This window comes from Oncorhynchus clarkii, chromosome 17 (genome assembly GCF_045791955.1).
Source record: "Oncorhynchus clarkii lewisi isolate Uvic-CL-2024 chromosome 17, UVic_Ocla_1.0, whole genome shotgun sequence".
In the NCBI taxonomy this organism is placed as follows: Eukaryota; Metazoa; Chordata; class Actinopteri; order Salmoniformes; family Salmonidae; genus Oncorhynchus; species Oncorhynchus clarkii.
Genome location: NC_092163.1, coordinates 17,470,007 through 17,488,577, shown reverse-complemented (window position 1 = coordinate 17,488,577; position 18,571 = coordinate 17,470,007). Strand labels below are relative to the sequence as shown.

At 44.0% G+C, this 18,571-nt stretch overlaps 2 protein-coding genes across 2 annotated transcripts; both read left to right on the top strand.

The window, feature by feature from the left end:
* Window positions 1–215: 215 nt before the first annotated feature.
* LOC139370385 (TAF5-like RNA polymerase II p300/CBP-associated factor-associated factor 65 kDa subunit 5L) lies at window positions 216–4,084 on the top strand. The gene is made up of 5 exons (XM_071109830.1): window positions 216–392; window positions 918–1,059; window positions 1,300–1,404; window positions 1,577–2,358; window positions 2,531–4,084. The coding sequence occupies exons 2-5, from the start codon at window positions 921–923 to the stop codon at window positions 3,326–3,328; spliced, it is 1,824 nt and encodes a 607-aa protein (XP_070965931.1). The 5' UTR covers window positions 216–392; window positions 918–920; the 3' UTR covers window positions 3,329–4,084.
* A 518-nt stretch (window positions 4,085–4,602) lies between these two features.
* On the top strand, window positions 4,603–18,104 carry LOC139370384 (calpain-9-like). The gene is made up of 19 exons (XM_071109829.1): window positions 4,603–4,931; window positions 5,967–6,036; window positions 6,299–6,417; window positions 8,264–8,397; window positions 8,666–8,834; window positions 9,120–9,289; window positions 9,403–9,480; window positions 9,627–9,787; window positions 10,082–10,239; window positions 10,414–10,622; window positions 10,813–10,849; window positions 10,931–11,011; window positions 12,398–12,455; window positions 12,698–12,762; window positions 14,056–14,124; window positions 14,262–14,340; window positions 16,208–16,324; window positions 17,495–17,553; window positions 17,694–18,104. The coding sequence occupies exons 1-19, from the start codon at window positions 4,761–4,763 to the stop codon at window positions 17,718–17,720; spliced, it is 2,031 nt and encodes a 676-aa protein (XP_070965930.1). The 5' UTR covers window positions 4,603–4,760; the 3' UTR covers window positions 17,721–18,104.
* Window positions 18,105–18,571: the final 467 nt, after the last annotated feature.

The following is an 18,571-nucleotide window of genomic DNA, read 5'->3' as shown; positions in this document are numbered from 1 at the left end:
ATTCGCAGTACATAGTTGGTCCACTAGATCGTGCCATTGAATACATTTGTTTGGCCACTAATTGTTACGAATAACCCCTTCAATTAAAATCAGCATTACACTATTACTGATTGTGAATTTATTGACTTTTGCAAGTAGCTAGTTGTAGTGTTTTGGTTGTCAGTAAACAGAACACAAAATAGTTTTTTTGCCATCACATTCAGGCAAGATAAGTCAATCGATCGATGACTGCAAGATGAGAGCAAGCTGCTATTTGATGGAAGGGGTGGACATACGTGATGGGGTTGCTACGATAGGCAACGGGATATTTGTGATAAAAAACAATCACATTGCATAAATATAATCTCCTCAATAGCTGTAATTGACAACGAAGAATAGCAGCACGATATGCAGTGAGTGGCCAAGTTGTTGTTGATAAGATGTTTTTCGCTAAACCGGCTTAAAGTTCCGAAAGGGCCGTGTGGCCCTTCTATCGACTAGCTAGCTTAGCTAACGTTAGCTGCTGGCTAGCTTGCTAATGACAGGACTGCAATACTCTTTGCTTAAGCTGTTTAGTGCATCATTTTACCAGTGCATTTGTTGCTCACTTGTACGCACGTCATTCATGATTCTCCCAAGTTTGCATGGTGACCCTTGCTAGCAGTTCTATTGAATGGTTGTTGTGTTGGAAAGTGTTAGCTAGCTAGCCATATAGCACATTTTTCTCTTCAACACCACTGAAGTGAGTTACTCATTACTCATGGGTCTGTAATTCCAGCAAGTTATTAATAGAGCTATCTAATTTCTAGCAGTGTTTGTATGGAGTTAACTCATTGATGGAAATTCAATGCAGTAAGTTACAGCAGATAAACAACGTCTTAATGCAGGTAAACATTTGCTTTTGCCCATGATGTTATACTATTTCATATTTTCCCGAGGTTATGAAGCGGGTACGCACGGAGCAGATCCAGTACACTGTAGCTCAGTACCTGAAGCGGAGGCAGTATGTGGACACTGAAAGTTCCTTGAAGGGGACTAAACTGTCCCAGTCCGCAGAGGAGATGGCTGCCAACCTCACAGGTGAGGCTTTGAAGTGGCAGCTGGACGGTATCTTCTGCAAAGATCTATGACCAAATCAAGTTAAACTAGTATCACAGATGTAATGGGGGAATGATGCCAACTATTTTTGCAGACATGATTAAGCAAATCTCACTTATTGAGAAGCTCAAGCATTATCTTTTAGTTTAGGATGAGTAGTACCAGGTGATTGATTACTCATGGACATATACCTAATCTTATTGTCTCTCTTTCTTTGAGCAGTGCAGACAGAGTCGGGGTGTGCAAACATTGTCTCTGCTGCCCCTTGCCAAGCTGACCCTCAACAGTACGAGACCCAATTTTCCAGACTTCGCAATTTTCTTTCAGGTACTTCACAATTGCATAGAGTCTGATATGTACGCTGCTATGCAACATTGGGCTATGTTCCAGTGTCCGTACTAGCTTACCACTTAGTATTAAGCAATGTATTGTAAATGCTATGCTAGTTATTGTTGGCATAGGATCGTGGCCCTACTCTGTTTATTTTTCTCTGGTCCAGAAGCGGTGTTGCCATGGGGCCAGGAGGTCAGCTGCGTCCTGTACCCACTCTTCGTTTACCTCCACCTGGACATGGTGCGCTGCAGCCTGAAGGGGGCGGTGGATGGCTTCTACAGCCGCTTCCACAGCCTCTTCCTGGGGGACGCCGAGCAGCGCTCCACCGTGGAGCAGCTTCGCCATGTCCTCACCCAGCAGGATGTCACCGCAAACCCCAAGCTCCTGGCGTTACTCGACCACAAGTACGTGGTGAACCTGACGGAGCCGGCCTACAGTTACTTGTTACGCTACCTGCAGAGCGAAGACAACAGTACCCTCTGCAGGGCCCTCAGCACCCACATCCAGGTAGAGGTCACCTCCTCACCACGCACCGACTACCAGCTGTACGGGACGACAGGTGCGGGAGCTACCGGGGCCACCACCACGGCCCCCAACTCTACCTCCTCGTGGTCGGGTGCGGATGGCCCTGAGCGAGGAGAGGCGGCAGGGGTGGAGGTCCCCACAGGGATCCCGCAGAGCGAGGCGGCCCTGGAGGCACTGCAGGACTGCATTAAGAAGGTGCGTGAGGGGCCGCCGTCACTCACCACCGTGTGCTTCTATGCCTTCCAGCACACGGAGCAGCTACTGAACACGGCAGTGGTGTCGGCTGACAGCAAGCTGCTGGCCGCCGGGTTCGACAGCTCGGCCGTCAAGCTATGGAGTCTTAGGGCCAGGAAACTGAAGGCCAGGCCACACCGGACCGACGTGTCACACATCCGCCTAGCATGTGACGTGCTGGAAGAGGAGGTGAGAGGATTTTCTTTGGTTACGATTTTTACAGAAATAGTCAGTTGTTAGATAAATGGCATGGCGGTTGTTAGTATCTCTGCCGCCAAATATGGGAAACTTTTACATATCTAGGCAGTACAATGGTGTGTCCTCTGAAAATGTCAATGCACTCTTTTCCCCCTGTATTCAGGCAGATGAAGAGGACGGCTCGGGCAGCGAGATCAAGACCCTGCGTGGCCACAGCGGTCCGGTGTTCCGCACGGCCTTCCTGACAGACAGCTCGGGCCTGCTGTCCTGCTCGGAGGACACGTCCATTCGCTACTGGGACCTGGGCAGCTTCACCAACACGGCCCTCTACCAGGGTCACGCCTACCCCGTCTGGGACGTGGACGTCAGCCCCTGCAGCCTCTACTTTGCCAGCGCCTCCCACGACCGCACCGCCCGCCTCTGGACCTTCTCCAGGACCTACCCTCTGAGGCTCTACGCCGGCCACCTAGCGGACGTGGACTGCGTCAAGTTCCACCCCAACTCAAACTACCTGGCCACAGGCTCAACGGATAAAACCGTCCGCCTCTGGAGTACCCAGCAGGGGGCGTCAGTGCGCCTGTTCACAGGCCACCGCGGCCCCGTGTTGTCCGTAGCCTTCGCGCCCAATGGGAAGTACCTGGCATCGGCGGGCGAGGACCAACGGGTGAAGCTGTGGGACCTGGCCTCAGGGGCTCTGGTCAAGGACCTGAGGGGCCACACGGACAGTGTCACCAGCCTGTCGTTCAGCCCCGACAGCAGCCTGGTGGCCTCCTCTTCCATGGACAACTCAGTCAGAGTGTGGGACATCCGAAACTCCCACAGCACGACCCACGCGGATGGCTCGTCCAGCGAGCTGGTGGGGCTCTACACAGGCAACACCAGCAACGTGCTCAACGTCCAGTTCATGGCCTGTAACTTGCTCCTGGTGACGGGAACAGCGCAGGAGAAACATGGACAGTAGCCATTTTGTTTTGTTTGGCCTGTCTTAGTTTTGTTTAAAAGACTGTTGTGTCCATCTCAAACATGGTCACCATGGAGACATACATGTTTTCTTCCCTAAGCCAATCACAGAGAGGCTTAATTTCAGGCCAAAAGGTCACTTGCTAAAATTGCCCACTCAAGGTTGTTTTTGACAAGATCTCTGAGTAGAATAAGAGCTGTTAATCTGAACATACTGCAAAAAATGACTTGGTTTTATTTTGATGCTTATATCCACAATGCCAAAATGAGAAGTTACATGGAAGAGGGTTGGAAAGGACTTTTGATTTATGGCATTTTCACTGAGAACTACCTGATGGGTCCTACTAGTGAGACCTCAACTTTTCAGGCTCACGAAATGTTTCCAATAAATTTACATCAAAGTAGAATGTTAGCTTGGCATGATTACGGATGAGGATTGCATTTTGGGTCTAGTGCCTTGATGGTCAACACCTGTTTTATTCGGTCACGCACAAAATTCACATTGATCTTAAAAATGGGTCTCTGGCTATTCGATTACTTGAGTTGTTTAAAATCTGCATCTCCCCAGAATTTGTCCTCATGTTAAACATCATCACCGCTAATTGAGGATGTTGGTATGCTATAAAATGCTGAACTGTGATCAATATGAGAGTAGTCACAGGGAAAGAATGACAGCTGTACTTTGTTTCTTACCATTCTGTTAGTGGCATTATTTGTAATATGCTGAGAAGTGTAAATATATTTTTGTAATCTCTGACTGGCTGTACCTGGTTTTTCTTTTCCAAGAGAGCTGGCACCCTGTTGCCTGTTTTTCTTTGTAGGTGAAAATTTAAGAGAAAGATTTGGACTTGGAGTGTTTATTGTTTCATATCTGTAATGGTAAAGATAAAACAAATGGATAATCTTGTCAGTTGACATACATTTTCTGTTCATATCAGCCTTTTATATGTAAATGGCCTTTTAATAACGTCATAGGATCAACTATTTCTCCACAAATTGATCCTGATCTTTAAGAACTAAAACTTGATCTTGTGCTGTTCCACTTCAAATATACATAACATGTTAGCAGTGACTTAAAATCTGTCACTACCTAAAACCAGACATTCTAGAACACATTCTATAGTGAACTCTCATATCAGAGAGCGAGCAGAAACAGCCAGTTGGGCAGGGAAAGTGGGCGAGGTCAGGTGTGTTGCCATGGGAGTGGACAAACCAGTTTATGTCTGGAGGGTGTGTACCTATCTACCCACCTGCTTGACAAGCTTGTCAAACCACATACACATCAAAGAAACAGGACTGGCAAAACACCAACGCCCCTCTCTCTCTCTCCCAGTCTCTGTCACTGCTCACAAACAAGGGACATCTCTCCCACACACACACACACCGTCCTTCTCCATCTCTCCCTAGTTTCCCCTTTAGTCTGAGCCCTCAAGATGCCCGCCAAGTCGATCAGCACCCAAGGGGATGGGAAGACTTTTGAGCAGCTGAGGCAGGAGTGTTTACAGAAGAAGAGACTGTTTGAGGACCCAGACTTCCCTGCCTGCGACTCATCCCTCTACTACAGCCAGAGCGTGCCCATCAACTTTGAATGGAAGAGGCCTGGGGTATGTAAGCTATAGTACAAATGGTCTACTACGAGGGCGCTAATGTGACAAATACAGTAAGTGGTAATTACAGTGTAATTAGAATACTTGTAGTTGATCGTTGAGAAGGAATGGCCTGGGTGGGGTCTCTGTTGTAGGTAGATTGTGCTAATTTGATCTGAAGGCAAGACACTCACTATACAATGTTAAAGTATAGAAGACTATAATCCTTATATTTACCTTATTCACATTATATCAAACCTCATGGCCTGGCCAGTTCTGTCTGTTGATGACAAGCTTTTATCCAACCATCCCTTTAAAACCAGTACTGTAAGAAAGGAATGTATTAGCCAATACTTTTATTTGGCTAATATCAAATTCCCTTTCTGCAGTGTTCATGTCTTGAAACGTGGAACTTTAACATGTCCTATGTACACAAATGAAGCTAGAGATGCTGTACATGCCTGTCTCACGTGTAGGGCACAGTCTTCTGGAATGTAGCCTTGAAGCATGCATTGAATGTTATCTCTCTGTTGACTTTGCTGGGAGTGGTGGTTATGTGCTCAGAGAGGTTAGCTAATCTTAGGAGTTTACGCTAGCCAGTTTTCCCTCATTGTATATCCACAACAACTTTCACACTGTATTTCAATACATACCGCTGACCACACACTGCCATTGAGAGTGAGTGCCTTGCCAAGGTTGATACAGCAGTGTGTAACGAATAAGATCTGTGATCAACCATTAAAACTAGCATACCTCAAACCTCCAAGAAAACCATCTCTCCCTGTAACATTAGATACTAAAATGGGAAAGATCCAACTAAGATCCTATTTATGATCCTTACACATTTTTCTCTCGGGTGACCCTTGTGAATGAATACCTGTACCGCCTCTCTGTGTTTCTGCGTTCCAGTGACTGGGGACTTTGACTGATTAAGACGCCAGGAATGTGAACACACCTACCCGAGGCGGCAGAGTCACTACTAACCCCATCTCCGTTTAAACCTGTTTCTCCACTGTCACTAAGCCTCTTACACTTGCTCCTATTCTTTTACAGGAACTTTGCGAGAATCCCGAATTCATAGTCGGTGGGGCTGACAGGACAGACATATGTCAAGGAGCACTAGGTTTGTATACATAATGCTTCTTATATGATACAAATCGTATATCATACATCCATATCCAAACACTAGAAATAACAATGAGATATTTGTCTGGGGACCACAAGAAAGCAGATTGCGGGCCTGAAAAGGCCCCCGGGCATTGAATTTAAAACTTAGACTCTAGCATCACATACGACAGCTAAGATGGGGGGTTATGTCCATGGCTTTCAGTGTGTAGGTCCTGACTCACTAAATCTCTCTGTCTGTCACTGTCTGTGTCACCCAGGGGACTGCTGGCTCCTGGCAGCCATTGCCTCTCTGACCCTCCATAAGGAGACCCTGGCCAGAGTGGTGCCCAACGACCAGGGCTTTGACCGCAGCTACGCTGGCATCTTCCACTTCCAGGTAGAATCGCCCACCAAAAATCGGCCACTATCAACTTTTATTGACAGAACATTGCATTTTATCTATATGACAATATTACATTATTCACAGAATGAATATTCACAGAATATTCACAGTCTTAAATGTTACTTTTTCTTGCCACTGTAACAATTATGTAAACCATTTGGATTTATTTGGATTTCTGAATTAATTTGACATACAATTTGACCTGATCTTCATCTAAGTCACAACAACAGACAAACACAATGTGCTTAAACTAATAACACACAAATGATTGTGTTTTTCTTGTCTATATTGAATACATAATTTAAGCATTCACAGTGTAGGTTGGAAAAAGTATGTGAACCCCTAAGCTAATGACTTCTCCAGAAGCTAATTGGAGTCAGGCGTCAACTAACCTGGAGTCGAATCAATGAGGCGAGATTAGAGATATTGATTAGAGCTGCCCTGCCCAATAAAAATTTCACAAGAAGCGTTTCCGGATGTGAAACATGCCACGAACAAAATAAATCTCAGAAGACCTAAGATTAAGAAATGTTGCCATGCATGAAGCTGGAAAGGGTTACAAAAGTATTTCTAAAAGTCAGTCCACAGTAAGACAAATTGTCTATAAATGGAGAAATTGTATCACTGTTGCTACTCTCCCTAGGAGTGGCCGTCCTGCAAAGATGACTGCAAGAGCACAGAATGCTCAATGAGGTTAAGAAGAATCCTAGAGTGTCAGCTAAAGACTTACAGAAATCTTTGGAACATGCTAACATCTCTGTTGACGAGTCTACGATACGTAAAACACTGAACAAGAATGGTGCTCATGGGAGGACACCATGGAAAAAGCCACTGCTGTCCAAAAAAACATTGCTGCACGTCTGAAGTTCGCAAAAGAGCACCTGGATGTTCCACAGCGCTACTGGCAAAATATTTTGTGGATGAAACTAAAGTTGTGTTGTTTGGAAGGAATACACAACACTATGTGTGGAGAAAAAAAGGCACAGCACACTAACATCAAAATCTCATCCCAACTGTAAACTATGGTGGAGGGAGCATCATGGTTTGGGGCTGCATCAGGGCCTGAACAGCTTGCAGGAGAATGTAAGGCTATCTGTCCGCCAATTAAAGCTCAACAGAAGTTAGGTGATGCAACAGGACAACAACCCAAAAGACAGAAGTAAATCAACACCAGATTGGCTTGAACAGAAGAAAATACGCCTTCTGGTGTGGCCCAGTCAGTCATGACCTCAACCCGATTGAGATGCTGTGGCATGACCTCGAGCACGGTTCACACTAGACATCCCAAGAATAGTGTGGAACTGAAACAGTTTTGTAAAGAGGAATGGTCCAAAATTCCCCCTAACCGTTGTGCAGGTCTGATCCGCAACTACAGAAAATGTTTGTTTGAGGTTATTGCTGCCAAAGGAGGGTCAACCTGTTATTAAATCCAAGGGTTCACATATTTTTTCCAACCTGCACTGTGAATATTTACACGGTGTGTTCAATAGACATTAACAATTAATTGTTTGCGTGTTATTAGTTTAAGCAGGCTGTTTGTCTATTGTTGTGATTTAGAGGAAGATCAGATAAAATGTTATGACCAATATCTGCAGAAATCCAGGTAATTCCAAAGGGTTCACATACTTTTTCTTCCCACTGTACATAGTACTTACTGTATTGACATCAGTGATTACACAATTCTTTAGTTAAAGGAAGTCATCCGTAATTATAAACTGGGTGGTTCGAGCCATGAACTCCGCGTTGCGTCGTGCCTGGATACAGCCCTTAGCCATGGTATATTGGCCTTATACCTCACCGCCTCGGGCCTTATTGCTTAAGTATAGTCTCTCTCCTCCAGTTCTGGCAGCACAACAGATGGCTGGACGTGGTGGTGGATGACCGACTGCCTGCTGTGAGGAACCGCCTGGTGCTGCTCCACTCTGCCTCCAACAACGAGTTTTGGAGCGCACTGCTGGAAAAGGCCTATGCCAAGTATGTGTAACTTGTAAACTTTGAAAAGTACAGGTATAACATTTATGCAAACTCAAATAGGTGTTTTGTACAACTATTGTCACTTATCGTCACGTTTGCTTGATAGTGTGTAGTTCATGTAAAACATGAGTATTGGATGATTGTAACCAATTTTTCACCAAATGCATGCAGACACTCCGCAAAGCTTGGATTCATTTTCAGATGCCTGCTATTTGACGGCAATTATATCCCTAGTTAACCCATTCCATCCCATTCCTTGTCCTGTCAGGTTGAACGGGAGCTATGAGTCCCTGAAGGGAGGCTCTACCCTGGAGGCCATGGAGGACTTCACCGGCGGCTTGGGGGAGACGTACGAGACCAAAAGTGCTCCAACTGACCTGTTCAACATCATGAAGAAGGCCTACGACAGAGGCTCAATGATGGGCTGCTCTATCGACGTAAGGGCCTCCAGACCAGTTTCAATGAAAGACCATTATACATGTGGTCCTTAGACACCAGGGTCACGTATTTCCAAAGCTTCTCAGAATAGGAGTGCTGGTCAGATATAGGATCAGTTTTTGTTTTTTAGATTACAATGAATAAGATAATATAGACAGGATGAACCTGATCCTAGATCTGCACTCCAACTACTATTAGACACTTTGTGAATATGGGTCCAGGTTTGAGAGACATAGTCCTGGTCTTTTATGGCTGATACAATTTCTGTTTTTTCTTCTCTCCAGATCACCAGCTCTGCTGAGTCAGAGGCCCAGACAGCTTCAGGACTGGTGAAGGGACACGCCTACTCCATCACAGGCCTTGAGGAGGTTAACTACAGAGGAAAAAAGGTCAAGCTGATCCGGATCAGGAACCCTTGGGGACAGGTGGAATGGAACGGTGCCTGGAGTGATGAGTGAGTCCAGTTAATTTCCATCAGGTGTTGCTGAGATGAGTAGGAATAAAAACCAGCATACACTATGCATTATAGGAGAGTGGTTATTCTGTCATCTGTTCTCTCTCTTACAGGTCCAGGGAGTGGAATGTGATCGACAGTTCTGAGAAGAAACGCATTCTTCAGAACTCCATGGATGATGGTGAATTCTGGTTAGTAACAACAGCGATTGTAATAGTTTTACATCTGGCACTACATCAAAGTTTCCCGCATGTTCAACAGCAATAGGTTTTCCAGTGGCCTGGGGACCACTCGTGTATACAAGACTTTTCTGAATCAAAATGGTTGCTTATTTCAGGATGGAGTTTGAGGACTTCAAGGCCAACTACGACAAGATAGAGATCTGCAACCTGACGCCGGACTCTCTGACGGACGAAACCAAGCGGAAGTGGGAGGTGAACATGTTCGAGGGCAACTGGATCCGTGGCTCCACCGCAGGCGGCTGCAGGAACTTCATAGGTGAGAGGTTGCAGACCGAAATGTAATAAATAGACTTGACTTGATTCCCTATTCTACATGAGAGATGGACATGTATGTTCTACACTGTACATTTCTATCTGAGCTTTGAAATGTGACAGTCAGCTTGGTTCATACAAGTTTGATGACCCAGATAAAAGGAATGCCAATTGTATCTTTATGATGAATCCACTGTGCCAGAAGTGACCAACACTGATTCTGGAATGCCAGATAGTGTATGTAGGCTTTTGTTCCAGCCCAGCAACAATACAACCATTTAAACCTGTTTTCCCCCAGATACATTTTGGACCAACCCTCAGTTCAAGCTGACCCTGCTGCATGCTGACGATAATAATGATAAGTGCAGTGTGGTCATCGCTCTGATGCAGAAGAACCGCCGTGCGCTGAGGAAAGAGGGACTGGACCTGCAAACCATCGGCTTTGCTCTTTACGAGGTTAGAGTGACAACAGGCAAAGAGACCATATGCACAAACAATAGGAATACATTGGCTTTCAATTTCCTAGTACATGCTACCTATAGTTACTGTTATTGTGGTTCATCACAAAGTTCCCCATTAGAATTTGAAGGGTCTCTAAAAACATGTCCCTCCCTCTCTCTTCTCCCTCAGGCCCCTGCAGATGAGGACCATCTGGGGAAAGACTTCTTCCGGTACAATGGGTCCAAGGCTCGCAGTAAGACCTACATCAACGTGAGGGAGATCTCCGAGCGCTTCACCTTGCCCCCAGGGAACTACCTGCTGGTGCCCACCACCTTCCAGCCCCACGACGAGGCCGACTTCATCATACGCATCTTCTCTGAGAAGGCAGCCGGAACCATGTATGATATTTACGTTTGGGAGTATTGTCTGTGAATCAGTATTAGTTTCAAGCAGATAGGTTGAATGAAAGCCCATGATGGCTGTAGCCAATCCACACTAAGATTTGTTTGACTTTTATTCAATGTAAGATTTGCTGGACAAGTTAATGTATGTGATAGAAAGCTAATCACAGGATGTTGTCATCAACAGGGAGATGGGAAACACAGTAGATGCTGATTTGCCCGATGTAAGTACTCTGCTATTGAATACCACAAAACTGCAATGCTCTTTACTTCCCGTTGATGATGTATTGTGATGTATCTCTCAGCCCCCAATGCCCAGTCTACCAGAGGAGGAGACGGATGAGGAGAAGGGACTGAGAAGAATGTTTGAAAAGATTGCTGGTTCGGTAAGAAAGTAAAAATATTATGAGAAATGAGGAGTGCTGTTTCTGCTAAACTGGCAATGTCACTGATTCAGATACTATGAGCATGTCGAAGGAAAACAGTAATGTCGTACCCCCTGGTCATAAGACTGTTAAATGGCTAACAACTACTGCTCTTCCTCTTATAATATCCCACTCCCACAGACGATCCACACACTCTACCCACTCTGACACACACACACCTTCACTGTCACTCTTACTCACACGCGCACACACTCGCATACAGCCTTAGTCACACACTCATTATTGACGCCACATACCCCCCCACACCTACGCTGCTGCTAAAATGATTAGTGATTAGATTTATTACTACCATTTACGCTGTGATGAATTGATTATTGATTTCCATTAGTATCTAGCTATTTCTGCTACTGGTCACTGTTACTCCTCTATACATGTATATATTACCATCGGTACTGTATATTACCACAATGTATTTATATATTCCTGCTACCAGTCACTTTTCAGCCCTGTTTACATGTATATCCTACTACCAGTCACTTTTCAGCCCTCTTTACATGTATATCCTACAACCAGTCACTTTTCAGCCCTGTTTACATGTATATCCTACAACCAGTCACTTTTCAGCCCTGTTTACATGTATATCCTACTACCAGTCACTTTTCAGCCCTCTTTACATGTATATCCTACAACCAGTCACTTTTCAGCCCTGTTTACATGTATATCCTACAACCAGTCACTTTTCAGCCCTGTTTACATGTATATCCTACTACCAGTCACTTTTCAGCCCTCTTTACATGTATATCCTACAACCAGTCACTTTTCAGCCCTGTTTACATGTATATCCTACAACCAGTCACTTTTCAGCCCTGTTTACATGTATATCCTACAACCAGTCACTTTTCAGCCCTCTTTACATGTATATCCTACAACCAGTCACTTTTCAGCCCTGTTTACATGTATATCCTACTACCAGTCACTTTTCAGCCCTGTTTACATGTATATCCTACAACCAGTCACTTTTCAGCCCTCTTTACATGTATATCCTACAACCAGTCACTTTTCAGCCCTGTTTACATGTATATCCTACAACCAGTCACTTTTCAGCCCTGTTTACATGTATATCCTACTACCAGTCACTTTTCAGCCCTGTTTACATGTATATCCTACAACCAGTCACTTTTTATGTATAAACCCACCTCAACCACTCCAGTACCCCTACACATTGAATAAGGTACTGGCACTGACCTGAAAGTGCTCTCAAACGTAAGAATTTCACTGTACTGGTTTACACCTGTTGTGTCCTGTGGCGAATAAACTTTGAACGTGTGCGCCACTCATTGGTCATAGCCAGAATATCATATTTTGTCTATTGTGTCTTCTCCTTAGGACCAGGCCATCTCTGCCAGGGAGCTTCAGCAGGTGTTGAATGGAGTACTTAGCAGGAGTAAGCAGCCCTCCTCTTAAGTCACATCCATTGTGTGTTATTACAACTCCGACGTGAGCATAAAGAGCAATTCAACGAATGTCATTTGAATACACGTCCATACGCACATAGGTTGACTCTTGACTCTTTAAAGCTTAAAAAAAAAAAAAAACTTGCACACTCTGGGTCTGTGATTACAGATTTTATAATATTATCGTGATTATTTTAAGGATTTGTTATGATGTTCCTCTCTCTTCCTTCAGGGAGAGAGATCAAGTTTGACGGTCTGAGTCTCAACACCTGCCACAGCATCATCAACCTGATGGATGTATCCTCTACCTGTCCTAAACGCCTATAATGAGGCTTTGGAAAATGCATTATTGTGATCAATATCAATATACACTATATATACAAAAATATGTGGACACTCTTTCGAATTAGGGGATTTGGCTATTTCAGCCACACAGTTGCTGACAGGTGGATAATATCAAGCACACAGTCATGCAATCTCCATAGACAAACATTGGAAGTAGAATGGCCTTACTGAAGAGCTCCGTGACTTTCACTGTCATAGGATGCCACCTTTCCAGCAAGTCAGTTCGTCAAATTTCTGCCCTGCTAGAGCTGCCTTGGTCAACTGTAAGTGCTGTTATTGTGAAGTGGAAACGTCTAGGAGCAACAACGGCTCAGCCGTGAAGTGGTAGGTCAAAGCTCACAGAACGGGATTGCCGAGTGCTGAAGCGTGTAAAAATTGTCTGTCCTCGGTTGCAACACTCACTACCGAGTTCCAAACTGCCTCTGGAAGCAACGTCAGCACAATGATTGTTCATCAGGAGTTTCATTAAAATAATTTCCATGGTCTAGCAGCCGCACACAGGCCAAAGATCACCATGCGCAATGCCAAACATCGGCTGGAGTGATGTCAAGCTCGCCGCCACTGGACCCTGGGGCAGTGGAAAGGCATTTTCTAGAAAGATGAATCACCATCTGGAAAGTCTGATGGATGAATGTGGTTTGGCGGATGCCAAGAGAACGCTACCTGACGGAATGCATAGTGCCAACTGTTAGGTTTGGTGGAAGAGGAATAATGGGGCTGTTTTTCGTGGTTTGGGCTAGGCCTCTTAGTTCCAGTGAAGGGAAATCTTAATGCTACAGTCTACAATTACATTTTAGACAATTTTGTGTTTCCAACTTTGTGGCAACAGTTTGGGAAGGACCTTTGCTGTTTCAGCATGACAATGCCCCTGTGCACAAAGCGAGGTCCATACAGAAATGTTTTGTTGAGATCGGTGTGGAAGAACTTGACTGGCTTGCACAGAACCCTGACCTCAACCCCATCGAACACCTTTGGGAAGAATTGGAACGCCGACTGTGAGCCAGGCCTTATCGCCCAACATCAGTGCCCGTCCTCACTAATGCTCTTGTAGCTGAAAGTAAGCAAGTCCACGCAGCAATGTTCCAACATCGAGTGGAAAGTCTTCCCAGAAGAGTGGAGGCTGTTATAGCAGCAAAGTGGGGACCAACTCAATATTAATGCCCATGATTTTGGAATGAGATGTTTGACGAGCATGTCCACATACTTTTGGTCATGTAAGCTACTTCCCTTGACAGATCAATCCAGGTTGACAATTCAGGGCAGCTTGAGTTCCAGGAGTTCAAGGTCTTCTGGGAAAAGATGAAGAAATGGATTGTAAGTACAGCATGACTACATTTTGCTGTCAGTTACAATATCATATACATTGTTATACAATAGCCTATGACGGCAATTTAATATTGAACATGCGTGTGAATTGGAGGTGATAACGATGTCTATGGTGTTGGTTGCAGATGCTCTTCATTTCTTATGACACAGACCGGTCAGGGAAGATGTCCTCCTATGAGCTCCGCATAGCTCTCAAAGCAGCAGGTGAGAGACTACTGCGTGGTACATAGGGTTAGAACAAAATGCCTGCATAGAAGGTCATACAGTGCCTTGCGAAAGTATTCGGCCCCCTTGAACTTTGCGACCTTTTGCCACATTTCAGGCTTCAAACATAAAGATATAAAACTGTATTTTTTGTGAAGAATCAACAACAAGTGGGACACAATCATGAAGTGGAACGACATTTATTGGATATTTCAAACTTTTTTAACAAATCAAAAACTGAAAAATTGGGCGTGCAAAATTATTCAGCCCCTTTACTTTCAGTGCAGCAAACTCTCTCCAGAAGTTCAGTGAGGATCTCTGAATGATCCAATGTTGACCTAAATGACTAATGATGATAAATACAATCCACCTGTTTGTAATCAAGTCTCTGTATAAATGCACCTGCACTGTGATAGTCTCAGAGGTCCGTTAAAAGCGCAGAGAGCATCATGAAGAACAAGGAACACACCAGGCAGGTCCGAGATACTGTTGTGAAGAAGTTTAAAGCCGGATTTGGATACAAAAAGATTTCCCAAGCTTTAAACATCCCAAGGAGCACTGTGCAAGCGATAATATTGAAATGGAAGGAGTATCAGACCACTGCAAATCTACCAAGACCTGGCCGTCCCTCTAAACTTTCAGCTCATACAAGGAGAAGACTGATCAGAGATGCAGCCAAGAGGCCCATGATCACTCTGGATGAACTGCAGAGATCTACAGCTGAGGTGGGAGACTCTGTCCATAGGACAACAATCAGTCGTATATTGCACAAATCTGGCCTTTATGGAAGAGTGGCAAGAAGAAAGCAATTTCTTAAAGATATCCATAAAAAGTGTTGTTTAAAGTTTGCCACAAGCCACCTGGGAGACACACCAAACATGTGGAAGAAGGTGCTCTGGTCAGATGAAACCAAAATTGAACTTTTTGGCAACAATGCAAAACGTTATGTTTGGCGTAAAAGCAACACAGCTCATCACCCTGCACACACCATCCCCACTGTCAAACATGGTGGTGGCAGCATCATGGTTTGGGCCTGCTTTTCTTCAGCAGGGACAGGGAAGATGGTTAAAATTGATGGGAAGATGGATGGAGCCAAATACAGGACCATTCTGGAAGAAAACCTGATGGAGTCTGCAAAAGACCTGAGACTGGGACGGAGATTTGTCTTCCAACAAGACAATGATCCAAAACATAAAGCAAAATCTACAATGGAATGGTTCAAAAATAAACATATCCAGGTGTTAGAATGGCCAAGTCAAAGTCCAGACCTGAATCCAATCGAGAATCTGTGTAAAGAACTGAAAACTGCTGTTCACAAATGCTCTCCATCCAACCTCACTGAGCTCGAGCTGTTTTGCAAGAAGGAATGGGAAAAAATGTCAGTCTCTCGATGTGCAAAACTGATAGAGACATACCCCAAGCGACTTACAGCTGTAATCGCAGCAAAAGGTGGCGCTACAAATTGTTAACTTAAGGGGGCTGAATAATTTTGCATGCCCAATTTCAGTTTTTGATTTGTTAAAAAAGTTTGAAATATCCAATAAATGTCGTTCCACTTCATGATTGTGTCCCACTTGTTGTTGATTCTTCACAAAAAAATACAGTTTTATATCTTTATGTTTGAAGCCTGAAATGTGGCAAAAGGTCGCAAAGTTCAAGGGGGCCGAATACTTTCGCAAGGCACTGTATCTCAATGGTAGAATGCTAGTGTTGAATCCTGTCTTTGATCTTGAAGGTCTCTTTCTCTGTGAGTACTCCCACGCTCTCTCAAGAAGACATTTCAGGGGGCCAGAAAGACAAAGGCAAAGGTGTGAATTCAGGTGTGGATCAGAGCCTAACTAGTAACATTCTGTCTCCACCATCCAAGGCATGCATCTGAACACCAAGCTCCTCCAGCTGCTTGGCTTGAGGTTCGCTGATGAGAACTACGATATCGACTTTGATGACTACCTCACCTGCATCGTCCGCCTGGAAAATATGTTCAGTGAGTACCAAGGGACTGTACCTCCTTATGGTCAAATAACTTGTATTTTCGTGGAACAAGTAAACACTCAGAGATGTTTAATGCTTTGGAGTTGTTGGACATACCCAATAATATGTCAAATCAAATGTTATTTGTCACATACACATAGTTAGCAGATGTTAATGCGAGTGTAGCAAAATGCTTGTGCTTCTAGTTCCGACAATGCAGTAATAACCAACAAGTAATCTAACAATTCCAAAACTACTGTCTTATACACACAAGTGTAGGGGGATAAATAATATGTACATAAAGATGTATGAATGAGTGATGGTACAGAGCGGCATAGGCAAGATACAGTAGATGGTATCGAGTACAGTATATACATATGAGATGAGTATGTAAACAAAGTGGCATAGTTAAAGTGGCTAGTGATACATGTATTACATAAAGATGCAGTAGATGATATAGAGTACAGTATATACGTATACATATGAGATGAATAATGTAGGGTATGTAAACATTATATTAGGTAGCATTGTTTAAAGTGGCTAGTGATATATTTTACATCATTTCTCATCGATTCCCATTATTAAAGTGGCTGGAGTTGAGTCAGTGTGTTGGCAGCAGCCACTCAATGTTAGTGGTGGCTGTTTAACAGTCTGATGGCCTTGAGATAGAAGCTGTTTTTCAGTCTCTCGGTCCCAGCTTTGATGCACCTGTACTGACCTCGCCTTCTGGATGATAGCGGGGTGACCAGGCAGTGGCTCGGGTGGTTGTTGTCCTTGATGATCTTTATGGCCTTCCTGTAACATTGGGTGGTGTAGATGTCCTGGAGGGCAGGTAGTTTGCCCCCGGTGATACGTTGTGCAGACCTCACTACCCTCTGGAGAGCCTTACGGTTGTGGGCGGAGCAGTTGCCGTACCAGGCGGTGATACAGCCCGCCAGGATGCTCTCGATTGTGCATCTGTAGAAGTTTGTGAGTGCTTTTGGTGACAAGCCGAATTTCTTCAGCCTCCTGAGGTTGAAGAGGCGCTACTGCGCCTTCTTCACGATGCTGTCTGTGTGGGTGGACCAATTCAGTTTGTCTGTGATGTGTATGCCGAGGAACTTAAAACAGGCTTGGGATGCAATATGTGTTGCTTGCAAATGTTGGTTGTTGACAAAAAATATATACATTTGTCCTCCCCCAGGGGTGTTCCAAGCATTGGACAAAGGCCAGACAGGCCAGGTCAACATGAACATACTGCAGGTATAATAAAAATGTTTATAATATGAACATTACATTTTGTATAATAAGTGTATATGTTTCCACTGTAAAGTCCATCCGGTGTGATGTTTCCACCAAGACATGATTTGCTTTTGATTATGAAATGACTTTTGTCTTTTCAGTTCCTCCTTCTGTCCATGAACGTCTGAAGAGGATCCAACAGAAGAACAAAGTTAAATAACAGGCTTGGGTTGCAATATGTGTTGCTTGCAAATACACTAATCTCGAGTTGTTCCAACTGGGAACATATGCATATGCTATGTAGTAATAGCTATGTTTTAATGTTGTATGCCTTTGTCTGTTTTGAATTCACTCTTTTGTTTTAAAACTAAACCAACATGATTGTGCCACAGTTTGGATCTTATGCCCATTGTATTTGACAATCAGGAGAATTTGTATTAAATTCTGTTTACAGAGATGCTCCAAAAATAAACAATGCACTGATCAAGTTTTAAAAGTTGTATCATGTTGACACCCTGTATCAGTTGATTTCTCAGTTTGGGATGAAACAAAATTAAAATATATTATGAAAATGTAATATCTGCTGTTTGTGTCTGATCTTTAGATTTCTCCGTAAATATTAAAATGTAGAATACTGTATCTCAGCATGTGTAAGAGGGAATTAAACAAATTGTCCTACTTAAATAACCAAATATTTTGGTGGATCTCCAATGAAGATATTGATTTTGGGCTCTATCACACGCTGCAAGATTCTTCACTTGGTGTTGAGGATTGTCGATACCACGCTGTCTCGAGAAAACAATGTGATTTCATGTAGCTAGAAGGAGCTGTGGCACAAAGCAGCCTCAAATATTTTCAGTCAGACATTCAGGCTTGCCAGAGTTGAAATATCTAGCCAACATTTAGAATTGAATAACATTGCTTGTGAACGTCAGAGATGTAGCGATTTCACAATGTGGCTTTGATTAAAGGCAAGTACAAACGTATACTAGCAGTAGTCATCGCTCCTTCTCTAGAGTCTACACGTTATGGGTGATGC